We start from the raw sequence: 16,315 nt of genomic DNA on the forward strand, positions 1-16,315 counted from the left end.
CTCAAGGATAAACTCAGAAACATCAAATGTGAGAAGGGAGACAGTATGCCCAAGTATCTCACGAAGTTCACTCAATGTCGGGATGAGCTAGGAAGTGTGGGGGTGACTGTCGATGATTAGGACTTGGTGAGCTTGGCTCTCCTTGGTCTTTCGAAGAGTTGGCATTCCTATTAGGACTCTGTCAATGGTCGAGAGAAATTGCCAGGATGGGAGAGACTTTGGTCAGATCTTGTGCAGGAGGAGATCAGGCAGAATACCAGGAACGGATCTTCATCAAAGGGAACTGATGAAGAAAACTGCACTTTGGTTGCCAAAGCAAATAAGGGGAAGAACAAGAAAGCTTCTCAGTCTGGTGCGAAAGGCAATAAGCAGGACATGTCCAAGGTGAAGCGTTTTCACTGTCACCAAGACGGACACTATGCCACTAATTGTCCGCAGAAGAAGAAGAACAAGCAAGCTACTGGATCTGCAGTAGGAGAGGATCTAGCCTCGCAGTTTGAGCTTGATTTTTCATTGATTGCATGCTTGGTTTCAAGTGTGATGGGATCGGTGTGGTTCTTGGACAGTGATGCGTCTTTTCACATGACAGGAGATCAAGATTTGTTTTCTGATCTGGAGGGCAACGATCTTGGAGTGCACATCGAGATGGGTGATGATGGTAGATACAGTGCGACCGGTATCGGTACCATTTTCTTTGAGAGGGAGTCTGGTAAACCCTTCGTATTGAAGTAAGTGATGCATGTTCCAGGATTGAAGAAGAATCTTATCTCTGTGGCGATGTTAGAAGACAAGGGATATGATGTTGTTTCCAGCGAGGGAAAGGCTTCCCTGCGCAGTAAGACAACTGGAGAAACCTGGAAGATAGGGGTTCGAGTGAGGAACCTTTATCAGTTGCATGTAGATGGTTGCGCAGCAATGGCATGCAAGGTAGAAGGATTGGTGAGCCAGGATGATGGCGAGCTGTGGCACAGGAGATTGGGTCACCTTAACCATGGAGCCTTGAAGATACTACAGCAGATCACTACAGGGCTTCCTAAAGGCACTCTTACGCAGTCAGATAAGTGCAAGGGGTGTACTTTGGGAAAGTTTGTGAAAGCCACCTTTCACGAGAAGGATAGTTGTGCCACGACAATCCTTGAGAGAATTCACACAGACGTGTGTGGACCTTTCTCAGTAGCTTCGACAGCAAAACATAGGTATTATGTGATATTTGTTGATGATTTCTCTCGTAAGTGCTCGATCTTCTTCATGCAGAAGAAGTACGAGACATACTCAAAGTTCTGTGAGTTCAAAGCACTGGTTGAGAAGGAGTCGGGGAAGAAGGTGAAGGCTCTTAGGAGCGATAATGGTGGTGAATACATCTCTGGCGAGTTCAAGGACTTTTGCAGTGCAGAAGGGATTCGAAGAGAGCTCATAGCTCCCCATAACCCACAGCAGAATGGGGTTGTTGAGCGGAAGAACAGAACGATCGTGGGTGCTGCACGGGCGATGTTGCATGATCAGGGCCTACCCCTTCACTTGTGGGCGGAAGCATGCAATACAACAATTTATGTGCAGAACCGTTGTCCTCACAGGATACTTGGCATGAGTACACCCGAGGAGGCTTATTCTGGTAAGAAGCCTGATCTTTCTCATTTGAGGATTTTTTGTGCTAACATTTACATGCATGCGACGAAGGATGCCAGCAAGAAGTTGGAGTCGACCGCAGAGGTTGGGATATTTGTGGGGTACACTGATATGCCCCACAACTATCGTGTGTATTTGCCAGACAGTGGTAAGACTGTTGTGCGACGGGATATAAAATTTCAGGAGGAGAAAGCCATGAAGTGTTCGCTTGAGAGGGAGCCACACTTGCATGTAGATGAGGAGCTATTAGTTCCTAAGGATGAGCTTCAGGACGTGGATCAGCCACAGGACGAGGTTCATGGAGTGGAAGAGACCACTCATGCAGCGCCAACCATAAGAGGGCGAAAGCGCTTGATAGAAGCTGAGCGACTGGCTCAAGATGCAGAGAAAGTTGTAGGACACCTACAACCCAATGCAGGTAGAGACACTCACCTGATCGGTATAATAGATACATGGCTCTTATGAGCAAATTTGTTGTGACTGAGCCATCCTCTTTAGAGGAAGCTGTGGAGGATCCCACATGGGTAGACGCCATGGTGGAAGAGTATGATTCGATTGTCAGAAACAGTGCATGGGAGATTGTTCCTAGACCGGAAGGGAAATCAGTGGTGGGTTTGAGATGGATCTACAAAGTTAAGTAGGCAGCTGACGGGAGTGTGGAGAAGTACAAGGCAATATTTTTTGCCCGAGGCTTTTCACAGATAGAGGGGATCGATTATGCGGAGACCTTTGCACCTGTCGCAAGGTATTCTTCCATACGGACGATTCTTGCTCTCTCAGTGCAGATGGGATGGCACATTCATCAGATGGATGTGAAGACTGTGTTCCTCAATGGAGTCATTGAGGAGGAGGTTTACATAGAACAGCCCAAAGGTTTTGAGATCTTCAGCAGCGATTCACATGTGTGCAGGCTCAAGAGAGCGCTGTATGGGTTGAAACAAGCACCACGTGCTTGGTACACACGGATAGACAACTATTTCACCGGACTTGGATTCTCCAAGAGTGAGGTGGATCCTAACCTATACCATATTGTGGTGGAGGGTAAGTTGCTTATCATTGTACTTTATGTAGATGATTTGATTCTAACGGGTTATCAATTGTTGATACTTTCATGCAAGGATGATCTTGCTAAGGAGTTTGAGATGAAGGACTTGGGCCTCGTTCATTATTTCCTGGGATTGGAAATTTGGCAGCGCAGTGATGGACTATTTGTTTCTCGGGGTAAGTATGCTCAGGAGATATTGGAGAAGTTCAACATGCATGGTTGCAAGCCTGTTGATACTCCTCTTCCTGGAGGTTGGAGGAAGGAGGATGCCACTTCAGCAGAAGAAGTGGATGCCACTGTCTATCGACAGTTAGTGGGGTCCTTATGTATCTGGTCAATACACGACCCGATATATGCTATGCTGTTAACCAGCTTTCACAAGCTATGGTTAAGCCTACCAAGATCTTCTGGAAGGCGGGCAAGCATGTATTGTGTTATTTGAGAGGCACATCGGGATATGGATTGTGGTACAGACAGGAGGATGAGGTGAAGCTATGTGGCTCCACGGACGTAGATTGGGCAGGGAGCCCAATGGACAGAAAGAGCACATCAGGAGGGGTCTTCAGTATCGGGTCGACAGTAGTTTCTTGGTATAGTAGGAAGCAGAGATCCGTGGCACTCAGTTCAGTAGAGGCTGAGTATATGGCAGCAAGTTTGGCTGCATGCGAGGCTATATGAATGAGGAAGATCCTAGTCGGTTTGTTTGGTTCTTACTTGGAGCCTACTGTGATTTACTGTGATAACCAAAGTTGCATTAAACTCTCGGTTAATCCTGTATTTCATGATAGATCTAAGCACATTGACATCAGGTACCATCATATCAGAGATTGTGTGCAGCGGAGAATCATGTTAATTTCATACATTCCAATGGAGGATCAGGATGTTGATATCTTGACGAAGGCGCTCACCAGGAGCAAATTCGAATACCACCGAGGCAGGATAGGGGTTGCTAATAATCCATATCTTGTTGAGAGGGAGTGTTGAGAATGCAACAAGATGATGGAGCTTAGTGGAAAGAAGTCGCCTTCACTAAGTGGGCCCGCAGGGTATTTTTGGCGCAAAGTCTATTTTTAGACTGTCTATTTTTAGACATATGGATCATGGTTTATGAGTTGCAGGATGTTGTTTATGGATGATTGGTCATGTTGGGAAAAAATAGATGGACTTCTATTTCTGGTTCACAACGGAGTGATCAGAGTCTATTTTTAGACCGCCAAGCTAAAAATAGAAAAGTCAAATATTATTGTCTCATAATAATATTTGGACTATAAACATTATCTTATCCTCTTGGAGCACTTCAGTTTGAGCTACAGATGTGGCACATGCAGCTGTTAGAAGGAAATATGCTTTTCTTGTGGGTCAGTTGAGCTATTGCATGGAGGACTTCAGTTAGAACTCATGCATGTGAGTTCTGTGGAGTTGGATGTGGAGTTGATGGAGTTGTGTTCAGTTTGACTTGGTTAAACTAGTTGTAATTACTCTAATTACAAATAGACTAGTGATGAGTGATGTGAATTAATTGATTAAATTAATTCACTAATTATTAACTCATAATGCAACTGAAGAATACATGAGTTAACTCATTGCATGTACAGTTCAGTGGAGACAGGTGTTATAGGTTGAGATTGCTATAAGTTGTGACTATAGTTGTGCATGAGATCTTGCACAATCAACGGATTGAGTATGCCCATGAGGATTGTGCAGTATATGCCCATTGAAATAGCCTGTGCTCACGTGATTTTCACTTGGTATTGTGCAATAGAGACAGGCAAAGCAGCGGAGGAGATTTGAACCTGTGACTTGTTCAGATCTGAGCTAGTTTTGTGTGTAACAGGTGGAGATAGTGCTAGATACTTGAGAGGAGTATTGTACTATGTATTATTACATGTTCTCAATCATTAATATACAGATAGTGTGGGGTATTCAGCTGTAAGCTTTCCCCGGGTTACATATTATGTTAATGTGTGCATGCGATTGATATTTCATTGGTTTTAATGCTGCTAAATTGATGATCAACATAGAGGAGATTATGTATTGTGCATGTATTCCGCAATAGTGTATAATTGGGATAATCTCTGTGAATAAGTGTCATATTATTCAAAATTTCTACAGTTGGAAATTGGATTTATCCTTATCTTTCATACAAATTTTCTTTTGTGTTTTAGGTCCTTACTCTTACTGTCAAAAAATGTTATGTTTAAAATTTTTCCCTTCAAAACATTATGTTTAAAATTTTTCCCTTCGAGAGTGATGTTATCATAATAAATTAACCTTTCACCAATAAAAATTTAATTAAAAAATTACCCTTCAATAACATAATTATGTTAACAAATTTCACATATATAACATAAGGAAAAAACGAAATGAACATAACACACAAAGGACTTATTAAATCTTGAATCTTAGTTTGAAATTGCATGGAACAATCAAAATAATGAGGTGACATTCCATAGAATTTGTATATATGAGATATGACTAAAGAGATCTTATGGGACATATATCATGACTAACGCAACAAAACTATTGAATGCCATAAATAAAATACCAAAAGTAGATTAATTAATATGGTTTATGTTATGGTTTACATAGTCTAATACATATTATTGGATCTAAAGATAAAGTATACATTTTATTTTACATATTTTACCATTTCTTTGGATCGTGGGATATACAATAATATTAACAAGATTGAATGTATAGTATCTGAACCTTTTAAAAATTAAAAAACTAAACTTATAATAAATGGAAATTGTGGATCTATTAACATCATGTTATAGGATTATGTTATGGTTTTCTCCTTCATTATTACATTTTCAGAGAGCATTGAAGCTTGAACATGTGTAAGTACTAAAGAAAAATTGAAATAATAATTTGGTTTGTGTTTTTTTTACCCTACCCCAATGTGCCTCATATTCCAATGCATTAGCACATTGATAGGTATGGGGAACATTGTTAACATGTTTTCCTTTATAAAATATCTTAATGTGCCTTGTTACATATGTTTGCGTTATGCACAGATGTATAGCTATGTTTAATACACTTCAAAAGCCTTTTTTTAAATAAAATAATTTAATGGGACATTGATGCAATGGTCTATTTCGATCACACTAGAGGAATGATATGTTTAGTGCATATTGCAAAACAATCCTTTTAAAACTTATTACACTACACATTGTATAAATTGAATCAATGTAGCTATTTTATTTAGTGCATTAACATTTTTTTAATCAAATGTTAGCCTAACGTAGTGTGCATGGTATTGTACATATTCGTGCCTCCTCTTTTTAAATTGTCATTTTAGCAAAATTTAGGTTTCATATTAACCCTAAAACTAGCATGGTTGGTAACATGATGTACATGCGTGTTGAACTTAATAACAAGCAAAATTATGTGTTTTCCTTACCATGTTGTATCTTTTAATATGTACGTATTTTACAAAAATTGAACATGGGAGGATGTATATCTATCAAGAGAGGGTGCTATGAAAATGTGATTGTCAAGACGTTATAAGTTTATATGCTCAAAAAATACTCTTATAAAATCTTTTCCTTGTCTATTCACCTCCACCAAAAAGAGAACAAGAAAAAGTGTATTTGTTAAAAGTTCTATTAATTGGTGCTTTCTTTGTAGTGATTGGACACTTGTTAAAAGTTTAATCTCTAGGAAGCCCTAGTTTTTTATCTCTTGATATCCCACATTCATGCTTGGAATATGGCACGGGGGTGATTGGTTGAAGGAGAGATTTGGTTCATCCCAATCTATGGTCGAGTGGCACGTGGAAGTCCTTGACTTGGCTGGATTTTCCATATGTTAATAAGTTCTATTTTTCCTATGGTAATTCATGGGCACTTGTACTTGTTATTATGTGGATTTGATGGTTTTTCTTTCATGTTTAAGAATCTGGTTATATGTTGGTTATAAGCATGGATCTATAATGTGCTCTAACTATGTCTTTGTTCAGGATTTGATAAGTATTTGATGGTTAATGAATGCATGGGATAACAAGTCTTAACGCAACTATTTTGAGAGGGAATTAAACCTTCTTGGTGATTCTCAGATAAGTTTTAGACTCCTATGATGAGATATGCATTCATGACCTGTATCGTACATGTTTACCATGTGTTTAATGAAATGATTGTCATGGTCAAGCCTCATTAGGTTAGATTATTGTTCAATTTTTGTATGAATACCTTTGTCCTTATTGAATTTATGATTTTGGAAAATCACATTGAGCTATGGATAGTGATCTAGAGGCTAGCCTAAAATAGTGGCTCAAAATCCAAAATTGCACCCTCTGAACTGTAGCTTTGGGGTTAGAATCACTAGGAAGTAAGATTATGCATGTGGTTATAGGCTCACAACTGCTACCTTACCTTGCCAAGCATGCAGTTGGGGAGTTTTCTCCGTGAAAAAAAAACTCAGCTCAAGGATTAGCCACCTGGGGTGGTTCTCTGGCCCGTGAGTGTCTTGTAGCTCATGAGGAAGGTGAGTAAAGTTTCAGTTTGTTGACTCTACTTCCTTAACTGGACTTAAGAGGTCAGGCCAAGTTATAGTAGATCTCATAACATCTTTTGAAACTCAATTTCAAACATTATGATCTTGATGATACAACTTTATTTGTCAAGAAATTTGGAAAAACAATTGTAAATCTTGTGGCATATGTAGATAATATTTTGATGACAGGGAACAATGATAGCTACATTGCATCCATAAAGAAGGAAGTGAGGAAATTTTTTGAAATGAATGATTTGGGTTATGTTCATTACTACCTTGCTATTGAAGTAACTCAACATCCGAAATCTATACTCCTTTCTCAAAATAAGTACATTGGAGATCTTTTGAATAGGTTTGGCATGGTTGAGTGCAATCCTCTAACTACTCCAATGGAACAAAGCCTAAATCTCACATTCGCTAAAGGAAAAGAATTTGAGGATGCAACAAAGTATAGACAACTTGTAGGAAGTCTCAACTACCTGACTACTACCAGACCAGACATTTCATTTACTGTTGGAATCCTCTCCAGGTTTATGCAAAAGCCTTGTGAGGAACATTGGTCTGCTACAAAAAGAGTTTTAAAGTACTTGAATGGATCTCAAGGCTTTGGACTCAAGTATACACACGTGGGTGACTTCAGCTTGATTGGATACTCTGATTCAAACTTTGATGGAGACAAAGAAACCGAGGTGTCTACTTCTAGTTATGCTATGAATCTTGGATCAAGAGATGTCTCATACAGATCACACAAACAATCAGTTCCAGCATATTCCACAACAGAGGCAGAATATGTGGCAACAGCTGAGGCAACAAAATAAATTGTGTGGCTCAGGAAAATTTTGGAAGATTTGCAGGTAAAACAATTACATTCAACTCCACTCATGATTGACAACACCTCTGTAATAAAGTTGGCCAAGAACCCAAAGCTCCGTGATCGAACGAAGCAGATCATTACAAAATACCATTTGTTTCGACATCATGTTGAGGCTAAGAAAATCCATCTATGCCATTGTTCCACTAATGAGAATATTGCAGACATCTTCACCAAAGCGCTTGGAAGAGAAAAACTTGAAAGATTCGAAACAATGCTTGGACTCACCAACATCCCTTCAGATTAAGAGGGGGTGGGGGAATGTGGACACCTAATCATGGGGATTGGGTGACAAGTTGTAAATAATGTAAATAATAAAAATAATGTAAAAGGAATAGTCATCAGGAAGTGAAACCCAAGAGTGACTCCCTCGTGTATATAACTATGAACAATCTAAATGAATAAATATAGTTCATTTGAGGTGTTACCTCCTGGCATGACAAAAAGCATTCGAAGAATTTACAATGAGTAGAGGCATTAACTTAATCTATGCAATTCACCACTAATATTATGATTAATCGTTAATGATGGTTAGTAGCATTAATCTGCACCACACCTAATGTTAAGGGTTTTATATATGGATATAACCAAGGAATTGATGGAGAATGCGAGATGAGAATGTTCCCATTACCGGACATGAAAGTTCAAATTTGCACTATGCCACGTTTTCCATATGCCTTGACTATGTCCTGGAGCTTTGGTGTGGTGGCGATGTGGTGCAGTGGAGGGATTGAAAATATATATCTTGGGAGACAGAGAAAGGAATAGAAAGAGAAGAAGGAAACCCAAACTTGACCCAAAATTTGTATAATGAAAATTGTTGATTTCCATGAAGGTTTGGGACACGATGGGACCCATGACTTACGCTGAGGTGGAAGATGCTATGCATACTACGTATGGGTATGTGGATGCCATGTGGAATTCTAGATGACATGGATCGATGATGTGGAAAGACTGTTGATGTGACATGCTTCTAATGTGACACTTGGTAGGAAAAAATGGCCTTTTTAGATGGCCAAGGGGGCTAGTTTTAGATGATACATGGCACCTTTGGAGGATGCCACATGGCAAGTTGACGTCACCATGATCTCGGTAAGGCATCAATAAGGCATGACCTTTCCGTTTGGCCTTCTTGACAGAAGGTGTGACATAAAAATTTGTTTCAAAGGATAGGAAGATTCCCATTCATGTTTTATGTCTAACATCAAGAAGTATTCTAATACTTTAGGAAAATGGACATGCACTTTTGTGCACATCTCCCCCCTTTCACAATCTTCTTCAAAAGGGGTATTGTGTGTTGTTTAGTCCTGTAAGCCACAAAGTATGTCAACCCCCTGTGTTAATCATTGGAAGGCAGGGAGGGCCTCACACTTAATGTAGAATTCCAATGTGTTTAGAGGTGTGCAACCTATGTCGCTTTGAGCGGGAAAGTAGTGTGAGGTTTAACATCGATTCTTATAAAATGGATATAATATAAAATGTTGGGTTTACATGCTAAAGGCTAGGCTCGTGGGGCCCATAGGCTAGGTGATGTGGCATGTGCTACATTGAATCAACCATGACCATGTTGGTTTCAAATGTGACGTGGAACCCCCTGGGTGAGGTGGGGGTGCCACGTGGCAGGTCGTCCTTACCTACGCGGCAGGAATTAAATGACTAAACTTTAAATGGGCTTAACTTTTGATCTAGATATTCGATTGAGATAATATTTATATTGTCGAAAATCTCTTAATGAGCTGAACGCAATGGTGTTATCCAAAGTTAATTTCACTGACTTTGAGAAAGGAGGATCTTTATAACCCCATATTCATAAGGAGACCATAGAGGTTATGTTAGTTAAAAGTAACACCTCCCATTCAATCTAGAAGACTCCAAAAGGGTGGGTGGGATATTCAATATAAGACTTAGATGGACTATTTAAATATCCATGTTAGTTGATATATTTGAAGATTAATTTCATGTATATGTACTAACTAGAGAGAAAGTTATATAGTTATGCGTATACATGTTAACCATAATAAAATATTTCAATTTGTAAATGGAAAGAAGTAATTAAAAGTTTAATATCTTATAAGAGGGAGATGTGTAATTCACTTCATTCTTAGTATAAAGTTGATATGTAGCATTTGAAAAAATTAAATAAATAAATAATAAATGTAAATTATAAATAAAATATTTCAATATAGAAACTTAATTAATACTCATGTGTATATAAAAATATGTGAATTAAAAAAGAATTTAATGTGAATATTGTAGTTTATAAATATAATATTTTAATGCCAACAATGTATATATCATATATACTTAAAAAAACGTGTGTATATATTATATAAATTAATGGAAGAAATAAATTCTTGTGGTTAAAATATTTCAAGTAATCTCATTATTCTACATTTCCAGTCATGTCAAAGGGATTTAGAAGGAATTAAATCCGTTAATGCTTTAAAAATACAAGTTAAACAATAAAAATTACACATTGTGTGTGTCTAGCATAGATTCATCTTAACTATGGATCTAGCAAAAGGATCAAAAAGCTTGAGCTGCAAACAAATTTTCAAGTTTTTCAATGTAAATGTTGGAGGTTCAAAAGATTTGTATATCTCTTGTTCGCTAGATCTGAATAAAATGGATGTATAATGCTTATATATATATGATGAATAAAAATCTTATGTATGTATTATATTGTAACATATATTTTAAAATCTAATATTTTAATAAGATAAAATGGCATGCTATGCCATTCAAAGAGTTGTAAAAGATTTTATTTAACTAGCTTACAATCATATAAATTAAATAGTTGCTAAAGCAAGTTTGCGTGATCCATATTACATTAATAAGAGTCTTTTCGGTAGAAATCACATAATAGAAAATTACATATCACATTGCCAAGATTAAAATAAATCATAAAAATTAACTAAATTATATCTTTATTTTAAATTATTAATACTATTATTAATTATAAAAAGAATTGTTATATTAATTATAAAAAGAATTGATATATGATTTAAACATATATACATTTAAAAAAACATGTAACAAGATTTTTAGCCATGAAGATCCACCCTTTCTTTATCATGGATATTATTAACATGTAAAGAGATTTTGATGCAATACAATGGGCCTATACCATGGTTTACTAATCTTACATGCCCAAAAAACCATAACTCATTTTCATATGACAATTTTTTTTAATTGATCAATTTAATTAAAAAAATTAGCATAACTACTTTTGACATAAATCTCAATTTTTTATTTCTAACTACAATTAAAAATATTCTAAAATATTTAATAAAAGTTAAATCCAAAACCAGAAAAATACTTTAAACCTAAAATTCCTTTAAAAAACTATAAATAAATAAATAAATTATTCTTACTAGTAACTAATAGAAAATATAAAACCATATAATATGAAAATAAAGAAAATAATATCAAAAATAAAGATAACCATATCAAAAATATTATTGGCCTATTACTATCAAATTTGATATATAATTATCAATTTAATAATAAAATTTTATGAATTTTTAAACCATATTAAAACTAAACAATAAACTCGGGCAATATAAAATAAAGATTGAAAATACCCTTTAGTAAATAAAATAAAATAAAGGATATACATCAATTCTTTAAAAAATAATAAATTAATAAAATAGAGTTTGAACATTAGCTGTATATTATGAAACGCAACGAATTTGTCATTTTACCGAAACATATTAAAATAAAAACAGAATATCGAGTACGTTAATAACTTTATTAAAGGATATAGTTCACTCAAACATAAAAGTGTAGCACAAGAATATTGTATATCTACGAACTAAGAGACGGAGTGAAGGCACTATATACTATATAGAGACGCTGTTGGGAATTCCTCGAAATGTAAGTCCAGCACCTGTCTCGCCAGTATCGGAAGTGCCCGGGTATAACAGCGTGTAGGGAACCTCTGCGGGGCCGCGCCGGTTTTTCAACCTTTGATCTGTGTTCCTAATCTTGATATTTTGCTCTATCTCAAGTAGCTTGGAGCGAAAGCGTTGGAATGCTGTTTCAACGCGAGAGTCATCTGTCCAATCGGAGGCGGAGCCCTGCCCCAGGTATACCTCGCCGGTAGAATGCTTCGACAGAAGCTCCAGGACAGCCATGGTAGTGGCACAGGTCTTTGGATTGGACACAGTTTTTAGGAAATAGGCTTCCGGGTCACGAAGGAAGTCTAAGTATTGTGTGGATCCTTTCTCTGGAATAAGTTTCCGGGTGGTGCTGGGGTGATTGGGCATGAATCCCGCATAGCCGTACTGCCCGAAATTAACCGCTGCATGGTGCGCAGAAGCGATCCAAATGAGTGTGGTAATGCCTTCTTTCACATCCTCCACACTCTTCATCTTGTACCATCCTCCCTCAGCACCCTTCTTATCTCCGTGACCCACTTCCACGATCTCTTTCCACCATGCTTGAACTTCTCTATCGCTCTCTACACTTTGGTCGTCCTTGTAATACAGCGATGTGTAGTCAGATACCCAACATTTCAAGGCCGCCCATATTTCAAGCCCGTCCACTGCATACGGATAATCTTCTATCACAAGCGTCACACCTTTTGCTTTATCACTTGGGTCGGACACAGCCATACCCCTGGAAAACGCTTATTATATTAGTGCATTCATCTATTAGTCTCACAAAAAGTTACAACATGGTTATAATATTTCCTTTTTAATATTAAAGTTACAACATGGTTATGGTCATAACATCACCTTTTAAGGAGATCAGCTGGCAGTCCTTGCTGGTTGAACCTCCAATCCATGTATGTTTTGGCCGAAATTTCCATAGAATATTTACCACTCGTAAAACATTGCTCGATTATGCCTCCTGCATTTATCAACGACTGACGAGCAGATCGATTGATCTCCATAGTATTGCGGAAGTGAGGTATCAGCAACTTGTGAAGTGGGTGCAGTTTGCTCAAATGTCTATGGGTAGCAATGATAAATGGCTCCACCACAGCATGAGTCCTGAGCCTGCATTTGAAAGAAAAGGAAAAACTTTATAAATAATTTCTAAGTAGACGAAGCACTGCAAATGTGAATATGATAAAGGTGGTTAGTAATCTTCTAACAAGTTCAAACATAAAAACACAAATGATATTGTTATCTCTTACCAATGGCTAACCAACTGATGATAACCGGAATCGTTTGCGCGCACATGAGCTTTGGCTAGTTGCCATAACCACCCTTCATCTTCACCGCTATAGTCAGGAGTGTAGACTTGTCTTGAACCCAAGCCCACTGACGTGGGAGGCAAACACAGCTCAATGGCCACAGGCTTTAGAGTTCCGGTGTCGGCCAGGAAGAAAAGTGAACGGGTAGCGTAGGCTTTGCTGGTAGGAAGCTGGTTCACGAGCTCGACGTAGGGCATGTAAGCGTCATAGTAGTCCAATATAAAGAGCCTCTTCGATTTAATAGCCTGCTATATGGACATGCATGCTTAATGGTTGTCTGTCTACTGTATTGCGGAAGAATATTCAAAATACTAGTAGTATATAGTCATTAACGAACCATTAAATCTAATTAACAGTTTAACTGAAGGAACTAAATACCTCCTCCACCGAGATGCCATCTAGGCTTTTAAGAATATGTTCAGCGGTGATTGCACTTTGTTGGGGCCCATAGATTTGTGCGTTCAGGTGGCCTGACGGTGGAAAGCTCTGTAATCACATAAAGAAGTTCGTATGGTCGTCAGTATTAATAATAATAAGAAGAAGAAGAAGAAGAATTAAAAATCTCGGTTGCTTCATACTTGTAAACATTGAATGACCATCGGATTCACTCCAGAAAGCGTCTGGCGGGCAAACTCCTCCTCTGTCATCCATGCAGCGTCATCCCCTATTGCACAGACACCGATTTCATTCAGTAATTATCAAACGTAATTAATAGTGCCCAAAATGCATTAAATTCAAATTTACGATTAATCCACTCACTGCTAATAATAGTGGGAAGCGGAAACTTGAGGATAGCTTGATCGTCTGTATTCATAATCCCTTTTATCGTCTGACCGGGAAGGACTTCTTTGGCTAAACTGGCAGTAATGTTAGTCAAAAATGAAATTCCCTTACTATAGAGACCACGAACTTCCTTCAAACTGGCAAACTCAGGCTTAACAGCTGACATTATGGCGGGTATAACTACTTTAGTGAAAGCTTTGAGGAAATGAGCTCTGAAGTCTGAAAGGCACTCCTGCGGAAATTGTTCGTCTGAGGGAATATAGAAGCTCTGTGTAAGGCTGCATAGCCGGTCCATGCTCTCGAAAGCCTGACCTGCAAACGCTCGTAACACGTAAAGCGTAAGTTCTATTGAAATTATATATAGTAACTACACTTTAATTTGATCGTCTAACCCATGTGCAGCAGGTAGTTACTTGTTTTAGAACGCGGACGACCAGTTCTACACCTGCGGGGATATGGCAATTCCTGGGATCCACCCAACACTTTCCTTTCTAACTCCTTCTTGGTGTCAGGATCGCCCAGATCATTGTAAACATCGTAGTCATAAATGCGATCCCATGTATTCCTTTTGCCCGTTCCATTTCCTCTCAATCTCACCAGCTCTACGTTCCTCAAAGCCACCAGACCTAACGGCGTTTCATCCGGAAGATAGCTCTGCACACATGGATATATAACTATTAATATTTTCATTTCAGACGGGCAGTTTGATGCAAAGCGTACCTAAGTTAATGAAATTAGACGTTATGTACATTATTTGCAAAGAAGACTCGTTCAGCGATTAGATCGGAGTAGAATCGAGTCATCAACTTGGGATAGATCCAGGAGTTGCACAGGAAACGAATATCGCCTTTTCCGGGGATTTGAATAGAAAGCTCTTTCAGAAAGAATTCTCGGGGGTGATTGTTTGTCACCAGTACAGCGCCGGGGATTCCCATCTCAGGAGCCCACTCGAAGCTGATGCGGTGTTCTGAATCCTTACTAGCGTATTCCAGCGAGGGGAGCAGATATTTCCATTCTAAATGAGCAGGACGGCTACGTAAACCCTGGCCCGTTTCTGCAATAACATATCAATTCACGGCCACTATAACTACTTGCATAATAACTGACATGGATTGTAGAACAAAGCCAAGGAATTCATGACGACATTAATCTAAAATCATGCAAATTCATTATTTCACCTTGATCTATATGGTCGCAACTGACGAGCTGAAAATTCACCTTCTGTCCCACCAATTCGAATAAACGATCTCCAACGCTGGCAGATAAATCCTTGACATCCAGAAGAGACGCTTTCCGAAGGACAACCCTCCCTTCGATCTTGGTAACTCCCTTCTTGCACCTCCCGAAAATTTCGAAATTTTTCATTTCTCTGTCCAACGGTAATGCCTAATCCACGGATACTTGCACTCGCAATCCTTGAGCGGCTTGCCTTGCCCTTCTCTGCTACAAAGAGTAATTGGCATTTATAGACTGCTGGGCAAACACTGGTCAGTAGTAAATGATTCTATTTAAAAGTTATGTCATTGTACGGATGAATTTATTTTTTTCCACTGTTTTTCTTATACTTACTCCCCGAAAGTGGCGGGTTGTGTCTTTATTCTACTTACTCCCCGAAAGTGGCGGGTTGGATAGGGTGATACTGATAGGTATGTCATGTCCATAAAAGTCGATGATGTAAGACAGATGACGCCATCTCTAAATCGTATTTTATGTCACTTAGAGCGCGTCACCTATTTTATTTTAGTTCATTTGTTTACTAATATTTTATTCATATGTAGGTGTAGAAATATTGTGTAACCACTCCTCTACAGATGTTGGATTGTGTTAAGGAGTCATTAAAGGTAATTTTCCTCTGATTCACACTCAACTTGATGTAGAGTCCTCAATTTCAATTGGTGAAACAAGTTGTATTATGTTCTATTAAAAGGTAGCATGTTTATTATGGAAACCTAACTGAAGAAAATGAATACAACAACCTTACTTTATATGATCTTCTCCTTGGAAGGCCTTTCCATTGGATAGATATATCATTCTTCATCAAATACTATTAAAAGATAGCATGTTTATTATGTAAACCTGACTGAAGAAAATGAATCCAACAACCTTTCTTTATCTGGTCTTCTCCGTGGAAGGCCTTTCCATTGGATAGATATATCATTCTTCATCAAATATTAGGTCACCCACCCCCCCATGCCCCCTGCTCTTAGCCAAGTTTTAAATCTCCTTTCCTCGGGTCTTGAGTGTCCTTTGTAGAGGCCATTACTTGACATGAACCTCAAAAAGACATTACATT

At 38.2% G+C, this 16,315-nt stretch overlaps 1 protein-coding gene across 1 annotated transcript; it reads right to left on the reverse strand.

The window, feature by feature from the left end:
* Nucleotides 1-11,755: 11,755 nt before the first annotated feature.
* On the reverse strand, nucleotides 11,756-15,488 carry LOC149248039 (linoleate 9S-lipoxygenase A-like). The gene is made up of 9 exons (XM_089455989.1): nucleotides 15,201-15,488; nucleotides 14,772-15,076; nucleotides 14,436-14,676; nucleotides 13,999-14,334; nucleotides 13,818-13,903; nucleotides 13,618-13,725; nucleotides 13,180-13,484; nucleotides 12,776-13,039; nucleotides 11,756-12,656 (listed from the first exon to the last, which is right to left on the reverse strand). The coding sequence occupies exons 1-9, from the start codon at nucleotides 15,385-15,387 to the stop codon at nucleotides 11,879-11,881; spliced, it is 2,610 nt and encodes an 869-aa protein (XP_089312115.1). The 5' UTR covers nucleotides 15,388-15,488; the 3' UTR covers nucleotides 11,756-11,878.
* Between the last annotated feature and the right edge of the window lie 827 nt (nucleotides 15,489-16,315).

This window comes from Pinus tabuliformis, chromosome 7 (genome assembly GCF_031772625.1).
Source record: "Pinus tabuliformis cultivar Carrire ecotype Pingquan chromosome 7, CPIR1, whole genome shotgun sequence".
Classification (NCBI taxonomy): Eukaryota; Viridiplantae; Streptophyta; class Pinopsida; order Pinales; family Pinaceae; genus Pinus; species Pinus tabuliformis.

Coding starts and splice junctions, on each gene's coding strand:
- LOC149248039 (XM_089455989.1), bottom strand. CDS start 15,387: ATGAAAAATTTCGAAATTTTCGGGAGGTGCAAGAAGGGAGTTACCAAG. Junction 15,077..15,200: donor TTGCGACCATATAGATCAAG/GTGAAATAATGA, acceptor ATGTTATTGCAG/AAACGGGCCAGGGTTTACGT. Junction 13,485..13,617: donor ATGGCATCTCGGTGGAGGAG/GTATTTAGTTCC, acceptor TCCATATAGCAG/GCTATTAAATCGAAGAGGCT.